The following is a 20,975-nucleotide window of genomic DNA, read 5'->3' as shown; positions in this document are numbered from 1 at the left end:
CATCTAGAATACCAAACGCACATCATTGGATACATCATAAGTTATATTTTCAGAATATACATGTTTGGTATTGTAGATGTAGACAATTTTCTCTATACACTTGATCAAAGTTGGCAAAATTTGACTTTCACAAAAAATTATAGGCACTATATTGTGGAATGGAGGGGGTATGTTATTATAGCCTTTTTTTTGGAATAACTCCAAGCAGAGGCAGGCATAGGTCAGACTCTATGCATTACTCTGTTTGTAATGGCAAGATATCCTTTTGCTTTCAGACAAAATATTAGGATGCCTCATCATGACCTGTTCGGGAAGAACTCCGACCATTGGTCTATGGTCAGCGACGGTCGGGACGCTGGTTACGTTGCCTGTCCTCCCCTGGCTCGAGTGGTTCTCACTGGTCAGAGCACTTTCTCCCTTGACGAAGTCCGCCTTCGTGTCTTTACTGCTGGCCTTGTTGCTACCTCCTCCATCCACAGGGAACTTCTTGCCGCCGGCGCCAGCATCTGCTGGCCTTGCCGTGTCCTTAAGGCTGCAGGTATGACGCGAGAAATCATCGGGCTCGGAGTCGGAGTCGGAGACGGTGTTTGAGTTGGAGTTGGAGTCGGAGAACTCATCGTGGTTGAATGGCTCCTCCATTTGTTGGGCCTGTGGCTCTATGACCTCGGCTATAATACTTGGAAGCTCTGGTTTCGACACCCTTAGCGGCGGGTACCCTGCAGCACACTGTGGCGTCGGGTCCATCTTCTTTGCATCTCTGCTGCCCTTCTGGCCTTTGAGGTCATCATCTAAACTTGTGTGCTCTGTAGGCCCCTTGTGTGCACTTAACTGCATTATGTTCTATTCCCTTTTGTTCTTTTCACAATCTTGGTTGTCCACACAAGACACTGATGGAGGAAGCTCCTTCAAGGCAGATCCGCTTAGGGCATCTCTAGCCGTTGGCCCCTCAGGGGGCGTCTAAAAGCGCCGCCTGGGGGTGAGCCGGCGAAAAAAACGGCACTGGGGGCGAGTCGGTCCCCAGCCATCGGCCCCCAGGGCCGTCTCCAGGCGCGTATCTTAAAGAAAAAACAGAACTGTTCGGTGAAGTTATGATAAAAACTAGTTAAATTTCGGTCAAACATTACAAATTTTGGCGAAATTCGGCCAAACATTACATTAACCTAATATAAAAAAAGAAATGGGCTGAAGTCGTCGCCGTCGTCGCCGCCGTCGTCGTCGTCGGTCTTCTCCTCCTTGACGCGGGTGCCCCTGCTGGACCCCTGCCCGGCGTCGCCATGGCGAACAGGCGGCGGCGCGTAGTCGTCGTCGTCGCTGTCGCACAAAACGACGACCCCGCCTTCCTCGCGGCCGCGTCGGCGCTCCTCGAAGCGGCGTAGGGCGGCGCGCTGGCGCTCCTTCTCCTTCTCGCGGCGCGCCTTCTCCATCGCAATGGAGTCCTGGCGCGCCCATTCGAGGGCCGCGTCGTCGTCGTCGCCGAACTCCGCCTTCACCGGCGCCAGCCCCGGCTCCGTCTTTGGCTTGACGAAGCGCGGAGGAGCCGACGAGGGGGCGCTCCGGCCGCCCTCGTTGATGACGATGCCGGCGCTGCGAGTGCGCCGGCCGAGCGGCGTCTCCGCCGCGGGCTCGGCCTTGACGCCGAACAGCGCCGGAGAGCCGGAGGAGTGAGAAGAAGAACGGGAAGATGAGGAAGAAGAGGAGGTGATGAACCTCCTTGGAGCCCATGGCCCGGCGCGTCGGTGCTGCGCCGGGGCGGCCACCCTCGCCGGGGGGTACGCCAACGGCGGGTCGTTGCCGCCCTCGAGGTACGTGAGCACTCCCTCGAGTGTGCGGCCGGGGATGCCCCACCAGAGGTGGCGCCCCTCGCTGTTCTGCCGGCCATTGACCACCGGCGCGCCGTTGGTGGACGCCAAGCGCTGCTGTTGGCGGTGCTCGAAATACGCCGCCCAGGCCGCGTGGTTGTCGGCGGCGTACTGGGGGAGGGAGAGCTCGGCGACGGGGAGGGACGCGCGCACGATGTCGACCTCCTCGGCGAAGTACCTCGGCTTCGCCACGGTGTTGGGCAACGGGGGAATGGGCACTCCCCCGGCGCTGAGCCTCCACCCCGTCGGCCCGGCGCGCATGTCCGGCGGCGCCGGGATGTTCGCCTGGAACAGGAGCCAGGACCCCTGTTCGCGGAGCGAACGGCAGCCGAAGCCGTTGGCCGCCGCCGTATCTCCGGGGAAGCGTTCTGCCATGGCGAAGGCGGGGCTGGGCGGGCTCGGGAGAGGTAGAGGGAGGGGCTGGGCGGCGGCGCTCGGGAGAGGTAGGGGGAGGAGGGGCTGGACGGGCGGCGAGGGGCGGGGCTGGTGTGGGCGCTGGTGAGTGGAGGCCGCCGGCTTTTATAGCCGAGCCACACCCGTGTGTACGCGTGCGAGGGAGGGGAGGCGCCGGCGCGCCGTCCCGTGACGCGCCGCCCGTGAGAGGAATCAATGGCAAGGCTGACCGGCGGCAGCCTTGCCATTGATTCCCCGCGGGAACCGAGGCCGTTGGGGGAAGACGAGGCGCCGAGTCGCTGACGCGGCTGGCCCGCGTCTTTTTCGCGCCAAAACAGCTCGCCCCGGCGCTCCCAAGTGCCCCCCAGCGCGCCGGGTTCGGCATGGGTCCGCCGGCGCTGTTTTCGGCCCAAGCCGGCGAAAATCGGGCTCCTGGGGGCGCGACTGGGCCGTTTTTTCGGCGCCGGCGCGGAAAAAACGCCTGGGGAGGCCTTCCTGGGGCGCGACTGGAGATGCCCTTACCTGCAACAAAGAAGAAAGTGGTGGATTTAAAAGGAATCATTTTTTTAAAACAAGTAGTAAAAGGAAACATTTGCACAAACTTAAATTAGCACTTCTCTGCTCACAGTAAAAAGTACATCACCGTTTACCATATGATTCAGCTTTTCCACTCGACTTTATTGCAGGATCATACCTGGTGTATGGAAGACCCTGGATCGTCTCTTGATTCTTCAACACTGTCCATCTCAGTCAGCTTATGAATTATCCCGTCGATAGAAGGTCTGTTGTGTTGGTTAGCATCCACACAGGTTAGAGCTATCTCAATGCAGCACTGCACTTGAGGATTGTTTGCGTCTATTGATTGATGCCACTGCAAAGTTTAGACATATAGTAAGGGATGACATATATATTTCTATCACATCGCAGGATGCCTCTGCATCATGCGAGGCACACATCGATATCTAGGATGACAATAGGGTGGCTATTCTATGTAATTCTTGAGTTTGTGGTGTATTGTAGCTTGTTGTCCTTATTTTTTCTTCGTTTTGCCTTCAATCTGAACTTTTGATAAACGATGGATGTGTGCATCATCGGATGCAAAAGGCAAGAGGGAAGCTTTTTATTTCATTATCTATGAAAACACGTAAGCTAGGATGCCTTTTTGTTTCACTACCTAAAGAAATAAGCTAGGATGATACTATACCCATCAAGATTCTACCTTGACAATTGAGTTTGTTTCATAAGACATTGCTCGCCCCATTGTAAAATAACTTTTATGGTTACTCTTTAGACAAATATATCAGTAGAAAATATAGTTGTATGTATTAAACCACACATTGCATGAAATATCTAATGAATGAAACTCGACACCTCACAAATCATTTTTTTAAATTATCTGTCAATGCTAGAGAAATTCAACTACCTGCTCTTAAATTTCATATACTTTTGAATGGATAATTCATAAAATAAATTTGTATATAATATCTAAGTTTTTCTTGAAATATAAATGTTTGCTAAGTTATACATAGTCTAAAATTCCTAGAAGGGAAGAATATTGCTTCTGAGAATTTGAATACTACTCCCTCTGTAAAGAAATATAAGAGTGTTTAGAGCAGTTCTCTGCTAAAAATCGTTAATCACATCAAGTGTATCTTAGGCATCCTACCACTAGGTGCACACAAATTAAAATCAAAGGGAGATGAGAGATCAAGTAATGGTATTCCTTCATATGGTCAGCGGTTATAACTATACCACAATATATATGAAGGCAGTAGTAGTTCACTAGTGCAGAACCGGGCAATAGCACCGGTTCGTAAGGCCCTTTAGTGCCGGTTCCACTAAAGCCCCCCCCCCCCCTTTAGTACCGGTTCAGCACGAACCGGTGCTAAAGGGCAACCACGTGGCATGAGCCAGCTCCGGGGGCCGGGAGCCCTTTAGTACCGGTTGGTAACACCAACCGGTACTAAAATGTTTGGTTTTTTTTGGTTTTATGATTTCTTTTTCATTTAATTTTGTGTTTTTCATTTTAATTCTTTTTCGTTTGCTGGTATTTTACGGTACTACACATTGTACACGTTATGCATATATATATAAATAGAATTTCTAGTAGAACCAATCATATATATATCATCAATGTCTCACAAACCACCATATTAATTTACACATACACACATGTATAGCTATATACAATTTCTCCTACATATGCATGTTGCCTTCAGAGCCAGTGGCATTAGCCTAATTGGTGCCTTCGGAGCATGATGACAATTGGAAGTGGTTCATGACCTGGTCGATGGGGGCGGTAGCGGGTAATAGTATTCTCCCTTCGGATTTATGACCTGGTCGAGCAAAAATCCCGCTATTTCCTCTTGAAGTGCTTCTACGCGCTCCGTTTCTAGGAGCTTGTTCCGCACCTCTGTGAACTGTTAAGAAGGAGATCAATATGCATGTGTATTAGTTGTGTGACTAGATATCGATAATGGTGTAAAAATTGTGAATAGTGTTCTGACAAGCGTACCCATTCCTGTCTTTGAGATCTGCTCCTTTCAGACGCCATCATGCGAATGTTCTCGCAAACGCAGAATGCACACAGATCAGTCCCCTGCGCCTGCTTCAGGGCCTTTACGAGAATGGAATTTAATTTGATCAGATAATAATTAATCAAGCATGATAATTAAAGAGATGGCAGCTGCTAGCTAGCTAGCTAGTACTACTTAATTACTTACCTTGGGTCGAAACCATTGCAGCTGTCGTTTCCATTCGCCTTCCGTGACGCTGATGAACCTTGCCCAAGCCCTGCCCGCCGACAAAGAAAATGAATAAAGGGGTTATTAAATAGTTCATATCATGAAATGACGAACTAAATATGCCGAGATGTATAGTTAATAATGATTGAAATTACCTGTTGACTATCCCAAACAAGATGTTATAGTCACTATTTGCTTTGAGTAGTGAGTCCAGTATTTCAACTGTTCCGGCGTCACTTTAATGATACACAAGATCCAGTGAAATCTGCATGCACACACGTTTGCATGTCTTAATTAAGCGGGCATATGTAAGCAAAAACATGTAGCTAGCTAGTAGGCAAAAACAGAGAATTTGTAGTACAAGAAAGTGTGACTCACTGGAAGTTGTAAGGAAGTAGTATATCTTCGTTGTATTTGAGGCGCTTCAAGAAATCTAGCATGCTGTCCTCTACCTGCTTTTCATGATGCTTGTTTATTTTCCATGTGTATTCATTAACGGTGTTTGGGTCAATGAACCCAATGTCATAGCGTCCACCTTTTCTCATTCCATACATCTTCATCCTGCATAATACCACAGAAAAGAATATAGTGAGGATAATTACAGGTAATGATTGATCAAAAGGATCACTACAGCTAGTTTGAGACTTAAATTACAGAAAGAAATCACTTACAGACAATAGCAACTGACGATAGATTTGTCGAGTGTGTCTTGATTTGTCGAGTGCGTGCATGCGCGGTATCCCTTGTTTGTCTGTCCTGAAAGGTTACTGAGAGCAGGCCAATCATTGATGGTCACGAACAGCAACGCCTTTAGGTCAAATTCTTCCCCCATGTGCTCATCTCACGCACGTACACCTGTTCCATTCCACAATTGTAAGAGTTCTTCAACTAATGGCCTTAGGTACACATCAATGTCGTTGCCGGGTTGCTTAGGGCCTTGAATGAGCACTGGCATCATAATGAACTTCCGCTTCACGCACAACCAAGGAGGAAGGTTATACTAACATAGAGTCATAGGCCAGGTGCTATGGTTGCTGCTCTGCTCCCCAAAAGGATTAATGCCATCTGCGCTTAGACCAAACCATATGCTCCTTGCGTCATCTGCAAACTCCTTCCCGTACTTTTCGATTTTTCTCCACTGCGACCCGTCAGCGGGTACTCTCAACTTTTCGTCTTTCTTACGGTCTTCTCTGTGCCATCGCATCGCCTTGGCATGCTCTTTGTTTTGGAACAAACGTTTCAACCGTGGTATTATAGGAGCATACCACATCACCTTGACAGGAATCTTCTTCCTGGGGCGCTCGCCCCCGACATCACCAGGGTCATCGCGGCTGATCTTATAGCGCAATGCACCACATACCGGGCAAGCGTTCAAATCCTCGTACTCACCGCGGTAGAGGATGCAATCATTAGGGCATGCATGTATCTTCTGCACCTCTAACCCTAGAGGGCAGACAGCCTTCTTTGCTTCGTACATACTCTCGGGCAATTCGTTGTCCTTTGGAAGCATATCCTTTATCATTACCAGCAACTTTCCAAATCCCTTGTCAGATACAGCATTCTCTACCTTCCATTGCAGCAATTCCAGTGTGGTGCCCAGCTTTTTTTGTCACCTACGCAATTCGGGTACAACAATTTTTTGTGATCCTCTAACATGCGCTGCAACTTCTTCTTCTCCAAATCACTTGCGCAGTTTCTCTTTGCATCGGCAATGGCCCGACCTAGATCATCAACGGGCTCATCTGATGCCTCTTCTTCAGCTTCTTCCCACATTGCCGGCTCAGCTTCTTCCCGCATTACCGGCTCAGCTTCTTCCCCCATTGTTGTATCATCGTATTCAGGGAACCCATGGCCAGGATAGCTGTCGTCGTCCTCTTTTTCTTCATTGTCTTCCATCATAACCCCTCTTTCTCCGTGCTTGGTCCAAACATTATAGTGGAGCATGAAACCGGACTTAAACAGGTGGACATGAATGGTTCTTGACGTAGAGTAATTGTGACCATTCTTACAGCCAACACATGGACAAGGCATAAAACCATCCGCCCGCTTGTTTCCCTCAGCCGCAAGCAGAAAAGTATGCACGCCCTCAACAAACTGGGGAGAGCATCGGTCATCGTACATCCATTGCCGACTCATCTTCATTACACAACACCGAATAGACCAAATTAATACAAGTTCATACATAAAGTTCATACAACACTTAAATGCAACAAACAAATAACTCTTTAGCTAAAGCATTTAAATGCAACAACAAATGCGATCAAGATCGCAACTAAGGTAACAATGGATCCAACAGCATAATGATACCAAGCCTCACTATCGATGGCATATTTTCTAATCTTCAAGCGCATTTTCTCCATCTTGATCTTGTGATCATCGACGACATCGGCAACATGCAACTCCAATTCCATCTTCTCCCCCTCAATTCTTTTCAATTTTTCTTTCAAGTACTCGTTTTCTCTTTCAACTAAATTTAACCTCTCGACAATAGGGTCGGTTGGAATTTCCGGTTCACATACCTCCTAGAAAAAATTTATATGTCAACTTGATGGGCATAATTTGTCATAAACACGAAATGCAACTAGTTTTAAAAGAGAATATATATAACACATCCGAATTATAACAAGGACGAGGCCCGACGGGGACGGATATCAAAACCATGGCACTATATGTATAACAAACAACGTACGGGTAAGATAATTATACAAGTAATTATATATCCAAATCACACAAACATCAATTTTTATATAAAATTTCATGAACAAAGAGGCTCACCACAAGGTGGTGCCGGCGACGGGACGGTGCGGGCGATCGACGGTGTTTACGACGGAGATTTAGAAGGCACTAAGTAAACCACACCTACATATGCAAACTAAGTGTTATTTTTGACCTCAAATTGCATATAAATCAAATACTAGCACATATATATATATATATATATATATATATATATATATATATATATATATATATATATATATATATATTTCCTCCCAAATTACTAAACTCACAAATTAATCACTATATAAAGCATTGCAAGAGCTAATCTAGCAATGAGAGATGAAAGGACAAAGTTGCTAACCTTTGTGATCATTTGAATGGATGGGGGCTTTCAAATCTTGACAAATTTTGGGCAAAATGTGTGATGAGCTCGAGAGGAAGAGGGTAAGAACAGAGAGGAGAGGGGAAAGGGGAAGAACAGAGCGAGCTCGGGTGGACGAAGAGTTTATGTAGAACGACCTTTAGTACCGGTTCGTGTCAAGAACCGGTACTAAAGGGGCTGGAGGGGCCCCAGTCCGACAACATCCTGCCACCACTCTCATTAGTACCGGTTCGTGGCACGAACCGGTGCTAAAGGTTCGCCACGAACCGGTACTAATAAAAGTGGCCCGGCTAGCCGTTGGAACCGGCACTAATGTATACATTAGTGCCGGCTCAAATACAAACCGGCACTAATGTGCTTCACGTTTGACCCTTTTTCTACTAGTGGTTGTTATTGTAGTATAGCACATTTATGTGGGTTCTATTAGCAATAATGAAGCAACAATGAATGCGAGCAGTTTCTCTTTAATTATTTGCAACTCTTTGTAAAGTGCAATTGAATAAGAATTATAGTATGATATTTCTTTTTCAGGAAAGCAATGCCATTTGCTGCTTGCACTGAATTGGATTGAATATGCGAGTCCGTGTGAGTATTTTCTAGGTAGGCTAACATAACTCAATAAAACCGACCTAAGTTGTCAAAATATATTGTTCTTACATTGTCAAAATCATAGTCGTCACTCCCAGTTAATAATTTAATGATTATAATGCCCAAACTGAATATATCTGACTTGAATGATATTTCTCCCTTGTCTATGAGTTCTGGTGCAATATATCCCCTGCATGGCAACAGGATAAAACATAATTATGGCATAAAATCAAATTAACAAATTTGATATCATCATGGAAAAGATGGAAGTTTTAACAGGCTCAGCTTACCTTGTGCCAGGAGTGTTTCCGGTGAAAATTCTCGATTGCCCTTCATCAAAACATCTTGATAAGCCAAGGTCTGTAATTTTTGGCTGCATGTGAACATCTAGCAGAACATTTTCGGGTTTTAAGTCCAGATGACTTATTCATTCTTTGTGAAGATACTGCAAACCACGACAGATTCCCTTGATCATTTGATATCGCCTTCTCCAATCAATTATCTTTTCTGTAAAAGCAAACGGGCAAGCATTCAAATCTGGCAGTGTATTTGTCATTTTTTTCTATCTCCAAGAGTTCCGCAGGACTAGTTTTTCTTGACTTATCAGTTACCTTTATGAAAGAGAGGGTTGAGTATTTCAGATGAAATGTGAAGTTGGATCACTCTTTTTGAATTAACAAGATTTATTTTGAAAAATTAAAATCTAGTACTCCCTCCGTTTCATTTTAGTCCGCATGTAAGATTTGGTCAAAGTCAAACTTTGTTAACTTTGACTAAATTTATAGAAAAAAATATCAAGATTCACAATATAAAATCAATATTGTTAGATGCGCTATGAAATAAATTTCCATACCATATAGCTTTAGTATCATAGATGTTAATATTTTTTTCTACAAAGTTGGTCAAATAGTGTAGTAGTAGTAGTACACTCCAGATCCAGATCCAGATCATTGCTACTACCAAACCCTAATCATTGCTACTACCAAACAGACAGACAGAGAACAACAGTGTGCGTCCGATCCAGATCCAGGGGTGGTAAATAGTGTAGTAGTAGTACACTCCTTTGCTCACTCGCTCTCAATCTCAAGCTGCCTGGCTGTCTTCTCCACTCCCCGGCCAACCCCTGCTGCTGCCCTTCACCTCCGCCTTGCCGTCTCCCCGGCCGGCGACGCAGCTCGCCGTCTCACCACGCCCACGGCGGCTGCCGGATCTGAACCGAACCAGCCGCATCCGTGCAGCAGCAGGTCAGCTCTCTCTCCCATTGATAGGGCCGACTGTCGGATTCGTGAGATTTGAATACGCTACGCTAGGAAGGAAGGATCAATTAGGGCCTTGATAACTTTGGTTGGCCTCGCTGAAATACACAAGATTTTTCTTTATTTATTTATTAAGCATTTTTATTACTGTATCTGTATGTGCTTCGCCCGCATATATAGTATAGTTGGTGTAAATGAAATTAAAGAAAACGATTATGCTCTGCTCTGTCTCTGTTTCTCCCTCTCTCACTCTCTTGTGATTCAACATTACATTTCCCTTGTGACTGAAAATTCTCTCTTGATGCAGGTGTCCGGCCAGGGGATGGCCGAGGCCGCCCTCGGTGCGGCGCAATGGGTGGTGGGCAAGGCGCTAGGCCCCGTCGCGGATGGCGTGCTGGAGGCTTGGGCTGCCAGCACCAACTTTGCTCCCAACATCCAGGAGCTCAGCAAGGAACTGCTGTTCGTCAAGGCCATGCTCGAACGAGCTGCCACCAGGGAGCTCGTCGGGCCAGCTACGGTGGAGCTGCTGCACAAGCTGCAGGACTCGGCGCACAATGCCGAGGACTTGCTGGACGAGCTAGACTACTTCCGCATCCACGACGAGCTCCACGGCACGTACGAGGCTGCTGACCAGCATGATGAGGGTTGCGTCTGCGACCTGGCCCTCAATGCTCGCCACACCGCCAAAACTATTGGCAAACAGCTGGCATCTTTGACCACGTGCTGCTTCGGTGCCAACACTGGCCATCCCCGACAAGAAGATGCAAGACAACATGTCAGCTGTTGCGCCTGGAAGTGTGGTAGGCAGAGATCACCCGGTGATTCCTCCTCTGTGCCAAACGCCAATCAGCCAGGTCAGGAGGTCAGCGGATGCATGTGCAAACTTGGTAAACTCTTCTCTGGCTCATCTTCCTCACATCCACATGTTCCTGGTGATGAAGATCATGGCAATGTGCAAGAAACACCAATGCCTGAATTTAACAGGGTTGTTTTCTCTCAAAGGATGAAGAATGCTATAGAGCAATTAAAGCTTATGAGTGAGGATGTTAACAAGATTCTGACACATTGTGGCCCTAGAACTACCACAGACACTGCCCAGCATCGTTCCCCCACCACACCGCAGAGTGCAGAGCCAAAACTATATGGGAGGGACCATGTCATGAATAGCATCATACATGATATCACTGCGGGACAATACTGTGACAAGGGTCTAACTGTTCTTCCAGTTATTGGTCCGGGGGGCATGGGGAAGACAACTTTGATACAACACATATATAACAATCAACAAGTGCAGAATCATTTTCCAGTCAGGATTTGGATATGTGTGTCATTCAGTTTCAACCTGGACAAGGTGCTAGAACAGATTAAAAGATATTCCCCTGAAGTTGAAGGTGAAAAAGAGTGTAGCACTACACAAGAGCTGATTGAACACAGATTAAAATGCAAAAGGTTCTTACTTGTATTGGATGATATATGGCAGTTTACTGATGTGGATGACTGGAAAAAACTGTTATTGATACTCGGCAAGTCACAAGAAAAGGGCTCCATGGTTCTAGTCACAACTCGGCAGAAAGAGATAGCAGATCAAGTTAAGAAAACTGTAGAACCAAAAGAATTGAATGGTTTAGAACCTGGAGAGTTTAAGAAGTTATTCCTTGTATATGTCTTTGATGCTGAGCAATATCCAAGGGATAAACTTCATTTGCTTAACACTGGAGATGAGATAATGGGAAAACTTAAGTGCTCCCCTCTTGCAGCAAAGACTGTTGGTAGATTACTGAGCAAAGACCTTAGTTTGCCGTATTGGAAAAGGGTCCTAAAATGTAAAGAATGGGCGAAGCAGACCGATGACAATGGAATTATGCCTGCCTTGAAGCTTAGCTATGACTTTCTCCCTTTCCATTTGCAACAGTGTTTTTTCTATTCTGCATTGTTTCCTGAAGATTACTTTTTCAGAAGCGAAGAGCTTATCGGCCTGTGGGATGGTCTAGATATTTCAATACCTGCTGGTCAAAATCAAACACTTGAAGACATAGGTTTGAGAAATTTAAAGGAGTTAGTCATTCATGGATTTTTTAGAGAAGGGGGAACTGATGGTGATCTGTGGTATGTTATGCATGACCTGCTGCATGATTTGGCATTGCAGGTTGCATCCCATTATTGTCTCAGTTTACGTCTCTCTAATGTTAGATCAATGGAAATTCAGCCATCCATCCGTCACTTGTCTATAAGCACAGATGACTTGGGTGAATATGATGCAATGTCTGGTGCAAAATTGAAGAGTGAATTGGAAGAACTGAAGAAAAGATTTAAGGTTGAAGATTTGCAAACATTGATGTTATTCGGAAAAATGGATGAAAGTTTTGTCAAGATATTTGGTGACTTTTTGGGGGAAGTGAACGATCTTCGTGTTCTTCATTTGCCCAATATGCTCTGTCCGGTGGAGTCCATGTTACATAAGTTTTTAGGACTTGTCCACCTACGATATCTATGTCTAGGGACAAATGAGAGCGAGATGCATTTGCCACTTGGCATCTCTAAATTTTATCATCTAAGGTTTCTAAATCTTAAATGGTGGAATGGCAGCCGTGATTTGCCTGACATGAGCAACCTTGGGAAATTGTGCCATTTTTATGTCCCAACTGATGGTCAGCTTCATTCTGATATTTATAATGTGGGGAGACTTGAACTCTTAGAAGAGTTGAAGGTATTTCAAATCAATAAAAGAAGTGAAGGGTTTGAACCAAAGCAGCTAGAGCACTTGACAAAGCTAAGGGAGCTTGGGATCTACAACCTTGAGAAGATAGATACAACAGAAGAAGCAGCTCAAGCAAAACTGATGGAGAAAAATTACTTGAGGAGGTTAACATTGGACTGGGATAGTAAGCGATCTAGTGTTGAGCATGGTGTGGAAGCAGCGGTTCTTGAGAGCCTTCAGCCACATGGAGATCTTCAGGTGTTGTGCATTAGAGGGCATGGAGGTCCTTCTTGTCCAACATGGCTAGGTGATGAGTTCGCTGTTGAAGGTCTACAATCTCTTTATCTGGATGGTGTTTCTTGGGAAGTTTTCCCTTCTTTAGGGAAGGCGTGGGATCTTCGTGAATTAAGGTTACAGAATATTGCCAGACCGAAGGATTTTATCATAGAGAAAAGCTTTTGCATGCTAACACACCTTATACTCATTGGCCTAGGAAGTTTTGAAAAATGGGTTTACACAGGTGGACAAGAGTCTTCCATTGGTGGAGACTTGTTGCCACCGACTGCTCATCTGTTCCCTATTTTGCAAGTTCTGATTATTAGAGAGTGCCCGAGGCTGTTGGGGTTGCCTTTCCCAAACCACATTGTTTCCCCAGATTGGTTCTCCAAGCTACAAGAGCTTGAGGTAAGCGACTGCCCCGAATTCTTGCCAGTGATTCCCATCTCCTGGATCGAAAGGGTGCGTTCTGTCACGATGAAATGTGTAAAGATGCTAAAGGATTTTGCATACTTGAAATCATCTGGTGGAGCAAAATTGAGAATTACCGGAGAGAGTGATCTGCTTAGCTTAGACCAAGTGCTGGTTTTTAATAAAGAAACAGGTCTAGAGAAGCTGACACTGGACAAGTGCCCACCTCTGGAGTTGAAGCACCTTCTGATGCTAACCTCGCTGAGGACATTGATTGTAGAAAATTCAGTTGGTGTAGTTGGACCACTAGGAGGAGGTCAGAGTGATGTGGAATGGCAGCTCCCTGTTGAGTATATCAAGATCTACAAGTTAAATGGTAATACTGGCAAGGAACTGACAGAGCTCCTCCACCACCTCCCAAAGCTCTCCAAATTGGAAGTATGGAGGTGTAAAAACATAAAACAGCTTGTAGTGGGGGTGGATGTGCAACAAACAACACAAGGAGCATTAGAGATGCTGCTCTTCCCACCTCATTTATGTGACTCACTACGGGAATTGGAGTTGAGTCACTGCCCAGAGCTGGTCCTGGTGGACCCTCCAACTCTTGTTCCTGGTGGAGGATGGCTCCAAGCCTTGCAATCCCTCCAGAGATTAACAATATGGTTGTCCCCAAAGTTTCTATCCACCTTCTCCTTTTCCCATCACCTTTTTCCTTCCTCCCTGCAATTCCTGAATCTTAGGAGTGTGAAAGGCATGGTGACACTGGAGCCCCTCTCAAACCTATCCTCTCTTGTCAGATTAGAATTGTGGAATTGCGGAGAGGATTTGAAATATCAGGGCTTTTGGCCTCTCCTTACCAAATTAGAGGTCAGGGGTAGCCCTAGATTCTTTGCTGATTGGGATCCCAATACCAGACGGGTTTTGGAGGATGCTGAGGGAGGTGAAGAGCAGCAGACACAGCTTGTTTCATCCACACTGCGTGAGCTCGGGACAGATGTCATAGCAGGACTTCTTGCTGCACCCGTCTGTAGATTCCTCTTTTCCTCCCTCAACAAGCTGAAACTTTGGGGGGATTGGTGTGAAGGGATGGAGCGCTTCAGCAAGGAGCAAGAGGACGCCCTTCAACTCCTCTCCTCCCTCCAGAAACTAGAGTTTTGGAGTTTCAAGGACCTTCAACAACTCCCTGCAGGGCTGCGTAAACTTACCAGCCTCAAGATATTATTAGTCAACTGCTGTCCAGCCATCTCGTCGTTGCCCAACGATGCCCTCCCGGATTCACTGGAAATGCTAGATGTCTACAACTGCAGCGAAGAGCTAAAACAGCAGTGCAGGGGGTTGGAGGGAACCATCCCAAGAGTCAGAATACTCTGATCCAAGGTAACACAAACATCATTTCTTGCGTTTTTCCACTTTGCCCTTTTCCTGCAATCCTGCTTAATAACACTAGAATTTGTTCCCATTCACTGTGCAGGACAATGCCTTGGAGTTCCCTTGTACATTCTTCTAGCCTTGTAGAGCTCTTCCCTTCCCATTCAAACACATGCATGACATAAGGGCCTGACTTGTGGCTGTGGTGTTCCTTCCTGTACTTAAATCTGGTAAGTACATCAAAACCGGAACTTTACTCCTGCTGTACTAGATCTTTCACCACACACTAATAACAACAATATTTGGGGATTTTTGGTGGACAAGTCTACATTCTACTAATACCAGGTATTCTTGCATCTGTCATAACTGTTGTTGTTTAACGAAATTTAATGGTGTATAGGATCTTCAGAAGAATAATCGGCATAGCATATCAGTGCACGTGTGGAGCCAGTTCAGATCATAAGCAGTAGTAGCAGTCTCAAGGTAATGCATTGCAGGGCATGTGCGATTTTGAAATTGTAAAATTCCACTATGGCACTAAGGTGCATAATCACAGCCTATTTATAAATAACACTAGTCTGTTCCATCTCGGTATAACGTTAATATGTAAATTACCTTTATTAACAGTGAATCAGGATGTTGATTAATGCCAGGAATTTACTTGGTGCCCCAAACTATTTACATGTGAAACCTGCCTATCTAGTGATGGGACTGTAAGTACCTTGCCCTGATATATTTGCTCCATTTTGTAGATGAATCTGCTTGGAAGCAACAGATTGAGTTGGGGGAAAGGTGTGGTTGACTGAGGCGGTCTCCTTGACCAATTGCTCAACATCACAACCAGCGTGTGTTTCTGGACGTGTACCATCGCTCACTGTCGGGGAAAAGAACATGTAGTAGTAGTGCAGCTGATGAAAATTCAGGGGGAGATGTGGGTTCCTGCGTGCTTCTCTGCTGCTCATTCATTTTGGTGCGTTTCTTCTTGTTACGGCGTCAGTGCGCGCTCTATGAGTGTAAAAAAACCAAAAACGGATTTGGGGGCAGTTTTCTTCAAATTTCCCCGAGCTTTGTTGTCCGATCGCAACAACGAAGCTTAATTAATTTCAACAATGCAAAGGTTGGCTGTGGGTTTCTTTCTTTCTTTGCATCCAGATGCAGAGCTTTTTGACTGAACTAGCAGGAGCTGAGTTTGTTGACTGAACTTGCATTTCAATTAAGCAGAGGGAAAACTGTGCATTCACCGGGCCTGAGTTTGGAATTAACCCTGACGATGAAATATGAGTGGCTAATACTATGTTGAACATGTAGTAGTATGTTGCTATCCACGACCGCAATGGGGTTGTGTGCAAGTTGACCGCAATGAACACAGCATGCTAACTGAATGAATGCTATTTTCCCCCATAATTCTCATCTTGTAACTATTCACATCTCTTTCTTTGCAACGCCGTTACGACTTCAAACTCACATCTCACAAATCCCCGCAGAGAAAAAAAAATACATCCCAACCACATGCCTTGGATTTTCCTTTCATTCTTCCTCTATGTTGCTTATGAAATCTGTTTTTTTATGGCACCATTTTCACCACTTCTTAGAAGATTTTCACTTTTTAAATTTTATTTTTCGGTGTTTCTTTTCAGGTTTATCCATGATAGTTTTTTATTTCTCTTCTCATCTTTTTTATCTTTTAAACCAATGAGCATTTGAAACTTTTTGCACATTTTTAAATTCTTTAATAAATTTTCATACACATGAATATTTATTTAAAATAGTGTACATTTTAAAAAGTTCATTAATATTTTTCAAGTTGCGAATATCAACCCATGAACATTGTTTATAAATTCATTAGTATTTTTAAAATTAGCAAACATCTTTTTAAAATATCTGATTGTTTTATGATTTTGTAAAAATTTCCAAAATTACCAAAAGAAATAGAGAGCTGGTTTTTTAAGCTAGCCATGAGAAAAAGCACAGCAATGCAAGGTAGCTTTTTGTTTGTTTGAGGCAAGCGATGCATAATTTTTTTTGATTTAAAAAAGAGATTGCATGATTCTCAAAAAACTACGCACGTCTTTTAAAATATTCATGTGTTATGTATAAAAAATCACACACTTTTCATAAATATTGTGCATGCAATTAATTAAAGTGTTCACATTTTTTGAAAGACGGTTTTACGCTAAAAACAGAAAGGCCTACTAAAAGCAAAGTAAACCGTTTGGTACATAAATACTCCCTCCGTTCCTAAATATTTGTCTTTTTAAAGATTTCAAATGGACTACCACATACGGATGTATATAGACATATTTTAAAGTGTAGATTCACTCATTTTACTTCATATGTAGTCACTTGTTGAAATCTCTAAAAAGACAAATATTTAAAAACGGAGGGAGTAAAATGCAAATGCCTAACTGTCTTGACGGTCCTATAACACAAAGGCAGAATGTGGATACCTCTCTTATATGAGAAGCATGGGAGCGCCAATGTAACGCTCTCTGCATCAATTTGCTGCTGTTTCACATAGGCGAGCCCTCGATTGTGCCGGCCCATTGCAACGCAATGTAGCGAGATGACACATGGGAACCGGCACCACAGCGACTTAGTTCAAAACAACTTTGTACCGTCTAGGGTTACTATAGTGGCAAAACAAATCTAGTTTTTTTATTCATTTTTTTGACAAACGCACAAACAAATATATTTAAAAAATTAACAATTTTGAGGAAAGTAAACATTTTGAAAGCCCAAACCTTTTTTGAAATTTCGAATGTGTTTAGGAAAAAGTGAACATTTCCTGAAAATGTCAAACAATTTTTCAAAATAGAGCTCGTGGCCTCCGCCACTTCCCCGACGTGTGCGCCGTCTTGACTGGCCTCAACGTTGCGATGGTGGGGGAGCAATCAACACCAGCCCCTATGTCGGTGTTTCGGCAGGCGCAGGAGAGTAGTGTTACAACCTCTTCCTCCTCGAGCAGCACCTGTTAGTGGAGAGCCAAATCTATGACAAGCACGCGAGCGAGGATGCCGTGGTGGCCATGGCCAAGGCGAATCCCAACTTCGTCGTCGAGCAGCGGGTGCTCTACGAGGCAGCCAACACTCATGCCACCGCTCGTAACGCAGGGGTGGCGCAGCCGGACGCGGAGGCGGCGCTGACGGCGCAGGTGATCGCGGATGAGAACATCGTGAGTTACGCGTCCGATGACGTGCCCCCAACAAACTTTCGAGCATGCCAGTGGCACGAGGATTGTGCCGCCCTGTCCACGTCCATCGTGGACCTCACGTCCACTAGTGACAGATAGGTCGCGGGCTCCGACGAGAAGGAAGGAGTAGTGCATCGGAGGTGTGATAGAGGCGAGGGTCCCGATCTTTCGATGAGATGATAACTATCGATTTGGTGGAGACGACTTTGACGATCCGACTACAAACGTGCACCACGTCGCGCCTTAGCAATCGCTAAACCAATCTCCTGAGGTTACTGACGATGCTGGAAGCACGGTCAGCCTGACCACGAAGGTCTATTCCTGCAAGCAATCGAAGAACGAGCAAGAATATGATAAAGCAATCTGAATATTGCAAATATATATGAAGTATTGATAATGGTGGGGATCCGAAAGCGGCCTTGGTCTGATCGTTGGACACAAACGAAGTACACGAAGTTGCAATGGCTAACTTTTAACTAAACAAATCCCAAGAAAAAAGCTACTAGATGGATCTACTTATATAGGAGCAAGGGGTGGCGGCCAAGGAGGTGGGAGGACGTCCCAAGGCAGCCTAAAACTAACCCTAGGTCGTACAAGGCTCATGGGCCCAAGTGGAGGTGATGCAACACCTTTGGGCTTGTGGTTTGACTCGGATTCTGCTGCAACGTCAGATTGTTTCATCCGTAACTCAACGCTCCGGACGAATTTGAAGGTGAATCCAATTGGGTTGGAAAGAGCACGAAATCTAGTTTCCAACAAAAAAAGAATCACCCAATTCGGAGTTCGTATGAAAAAGTTGTTGACGTTTTGAGTCAGATATGTCTGTGCAGTCCGAATCTGAATCCAAAACGTGAGAGACTTGGACTCTATCTTCTCTTGGCACAAAAGTGACGTGAGAGGACTTTTTGAACACAACATAAACTTCTCCCTTTTTCCTTATCTTCATATGTGGATTGTACAAATGTCCCATACACCTGCAATTAGACAAAACACAAAAGTGTGTGAAGTAATTTTGTTCTGGATAATATAAATAGATTATTGAATAGTTTGCATTAGAAATCACCTGACAAATATGCATGTATGCAATATTTTTGGTCGTATCCAAGGTAGTCATGTCCTCATCAAGGTGGCAAGCGTAGTGTCCCAAGTGGGCCGGTCCATCTTCCATCTACTCTTCCTCTCGACGACTGCACCTTCACTTCACGGGTGTTATTCCCGCCACTCATGGAGATGGCGAGATCCGGCGATCGCTGGAAGGGAACAACAAGGGCGTGTAGGACAGGCGCCGCCGTAAGCTAGGTTTAGGTCCGGTCTTGTTTTTAATGGAAAATGTCAAAAATTTAATGAATGTGAAAATCATCCGATTTGCTGCGGCTATGGTTGTAAGGCTGGCTTCTGCATTTAGTGATTCCGCCGTTCCACAGACGGATACCATGTCTCAGATTGAGTCAGCGTTGCCCTAAAGAATCTTGTAGAGTAACAAACTATGTCGTACGTACTCTTTCAGATCGAATATTAAATCAAACCCTAGCAAGGTAGCTGCATACAGACATATATATATCTGTACGCACGTGATCCTTATCATATCCTTATATAAAGAAAAAAAAAAGTAAACGCGGGTGGACGATGGCCGACACCGAGCAGCGGCGGCAGAGCCCGAGGAGTGCAGCCGGTCGGCGATGATATTCCTCTTGGGCCGCACCGTCGTGGCGCTCTTCTCCACCGCCATCTTCCTCGTGATTTCGTGGCCCGCCATCGACGACCGCAGTGTTAACGACCTCAAGGTCCTTGCGCTGACGCTCCTCCTTGCCCCGGTCCTCTGCCTGACCGCCCCCATCATCAGCCTCGTCACTGGTATGCTCATTCAGCGGCACCATGGAAACCCGGAAGGAGAGGATCGTCGATGGGTTGCTTCTGCTCTGGTGATCCATCAAATCGTTTTGGCTGGAACATCATCATCAGACTAGGTCCATCCATCATCGTAATCTGAGATTCATGCTACATAGCTAGTACCTGCGGTTTATTATCAGGTTACGAGAGTTTATGCGTCATGCTTGAGCATACATAAATAATTAAGATGATTGGACGCCATTGGAGATGACTTCTATTGTCAATTTATTTGCAAGTAGGTATGGGGGCAACTTATATATTGTACGGTGATGTTAAAACTCCAACATCAGATTTTTAACCATGACAAATTGAATGTTTTTTGTGCAAATTATGATGCGGCAACGAGGGCAATTTTCTTTAGTAAGCATGGAAAATCCTGGCTAAAACTGAACATGACAAGGATTTGTCGTGCTTGCTAGAAGTTGCCGTCCCCGCGACAATATAGTTTATCATAAAAACGTTTCATTTGTCATGCTAAGAAATCTGATGCTTAATTTGTAGCGAAATCCATCTTGTATGGTTGTCTAAACAAACCGCAAAAGCACACACACGACAGACATACTCGAAAGATGGTTTGGATAAGGCGGATTTATTATAACATCGTGATGCACTAAACTATAAGACAATAGGTTCCATTGCTAGGCTCCATGCCCGACACACTTTTCTTATTTATCATTCATCTATCTTCACTGATCCATTTTTCACTATCAGAATGAACCTTTGCCGAGTGTCCGGATGTTTGCTGAGTTTATTTTATCCGGGCACTCGGAAAAGTAAATGAAACCGAGTGGAAGAAAAAAAACTCAGAAAGACGGGTGCACATGGCAAAGACAATACTCTTTACCGTGTTCGGCCTACATGGCCATGGCACTATTTTTTCCTTCTTTTCCTTTTTACATTTTTTTAAAAGGAGGGTCATCCGGACGACTGCACTAAAATGATGCATGCAGCCATATTATCAAGCAAAAGGTTCAAAAGGTCTGTGATTTGGTACAATCTCACTGGGGAGCCAAAGTAAATTGAAGATAAAAGTTGCCACAACCGGGGAAAAAAGGGTCAAGATGACTAAACATCTGGTCTATTATTGGAACACCATCCAAACCTATTGTAAGGATCCCGTGCTACTGTCTCCGAACGCTTGCGGCCATAGCCATAAGCTCCTTGACTACTGCATGACTAAGGGCATGTACAGTGGGGTT

At 45.0% G+C, this 20,975-nt stretch overlaps 1 protein-coding gene across 1 annotated transcript; it reads left to right on the top strand.

The window, feature by feature from the left end:
* The first annotated feature begins 9,698 nt into the window (after positions 1 to 9,698).
* On the top strand, positions 9,699 to 15,833 carry LOC123186909 (disease resistance protein RGA2). Its single transcript, XM_044598636.1, has 5 exons — positions 9,699 to 9,931; positions 10,251 to 14,705; positions 14,800 to 14,926; positions 15,097 to 15,179; positions 15,449 to 15,833. Exon 2 carries the CDS (start codon positions 10,266 to 10,268, stop codon positions 14,697 to 14,699), a length of 4,434 nt encoding a protein of 1,477 aa, XP_044454571.1. The 5' UTR covers positions 9,699 to 9,931; positions 10,251 to 10,265; the 3' UTR covers positions 14,700 to 14,705; positions 14,800 to 14,926; positions 15,097 to 15,179; positions 15,449 to 15,833.
* Positions 15,834 to 20,975: the final 5,142 nt, after the last annotated feature.

Source organism: Triticum aestivum, chromosome 2A (genome assembly GCF_018294505.1).
Source record: "Triticum aestivum cultivar Chinese Spring chromosome 2A, IWGSC CS RefSeq v2.1, whole genome shotgun sequence".
Classification (NCBI taxonomy): Eukaryota; Viridiplantae; Streptophyta; class Magnoliopsida; order Poales; family Poaceae; genus Triticum; species Triticum aestivum.
Note: the sequence above shows the minus strand (reverse complement) of the source record. Positions and strands in the feature narration are given on the sequence as shown.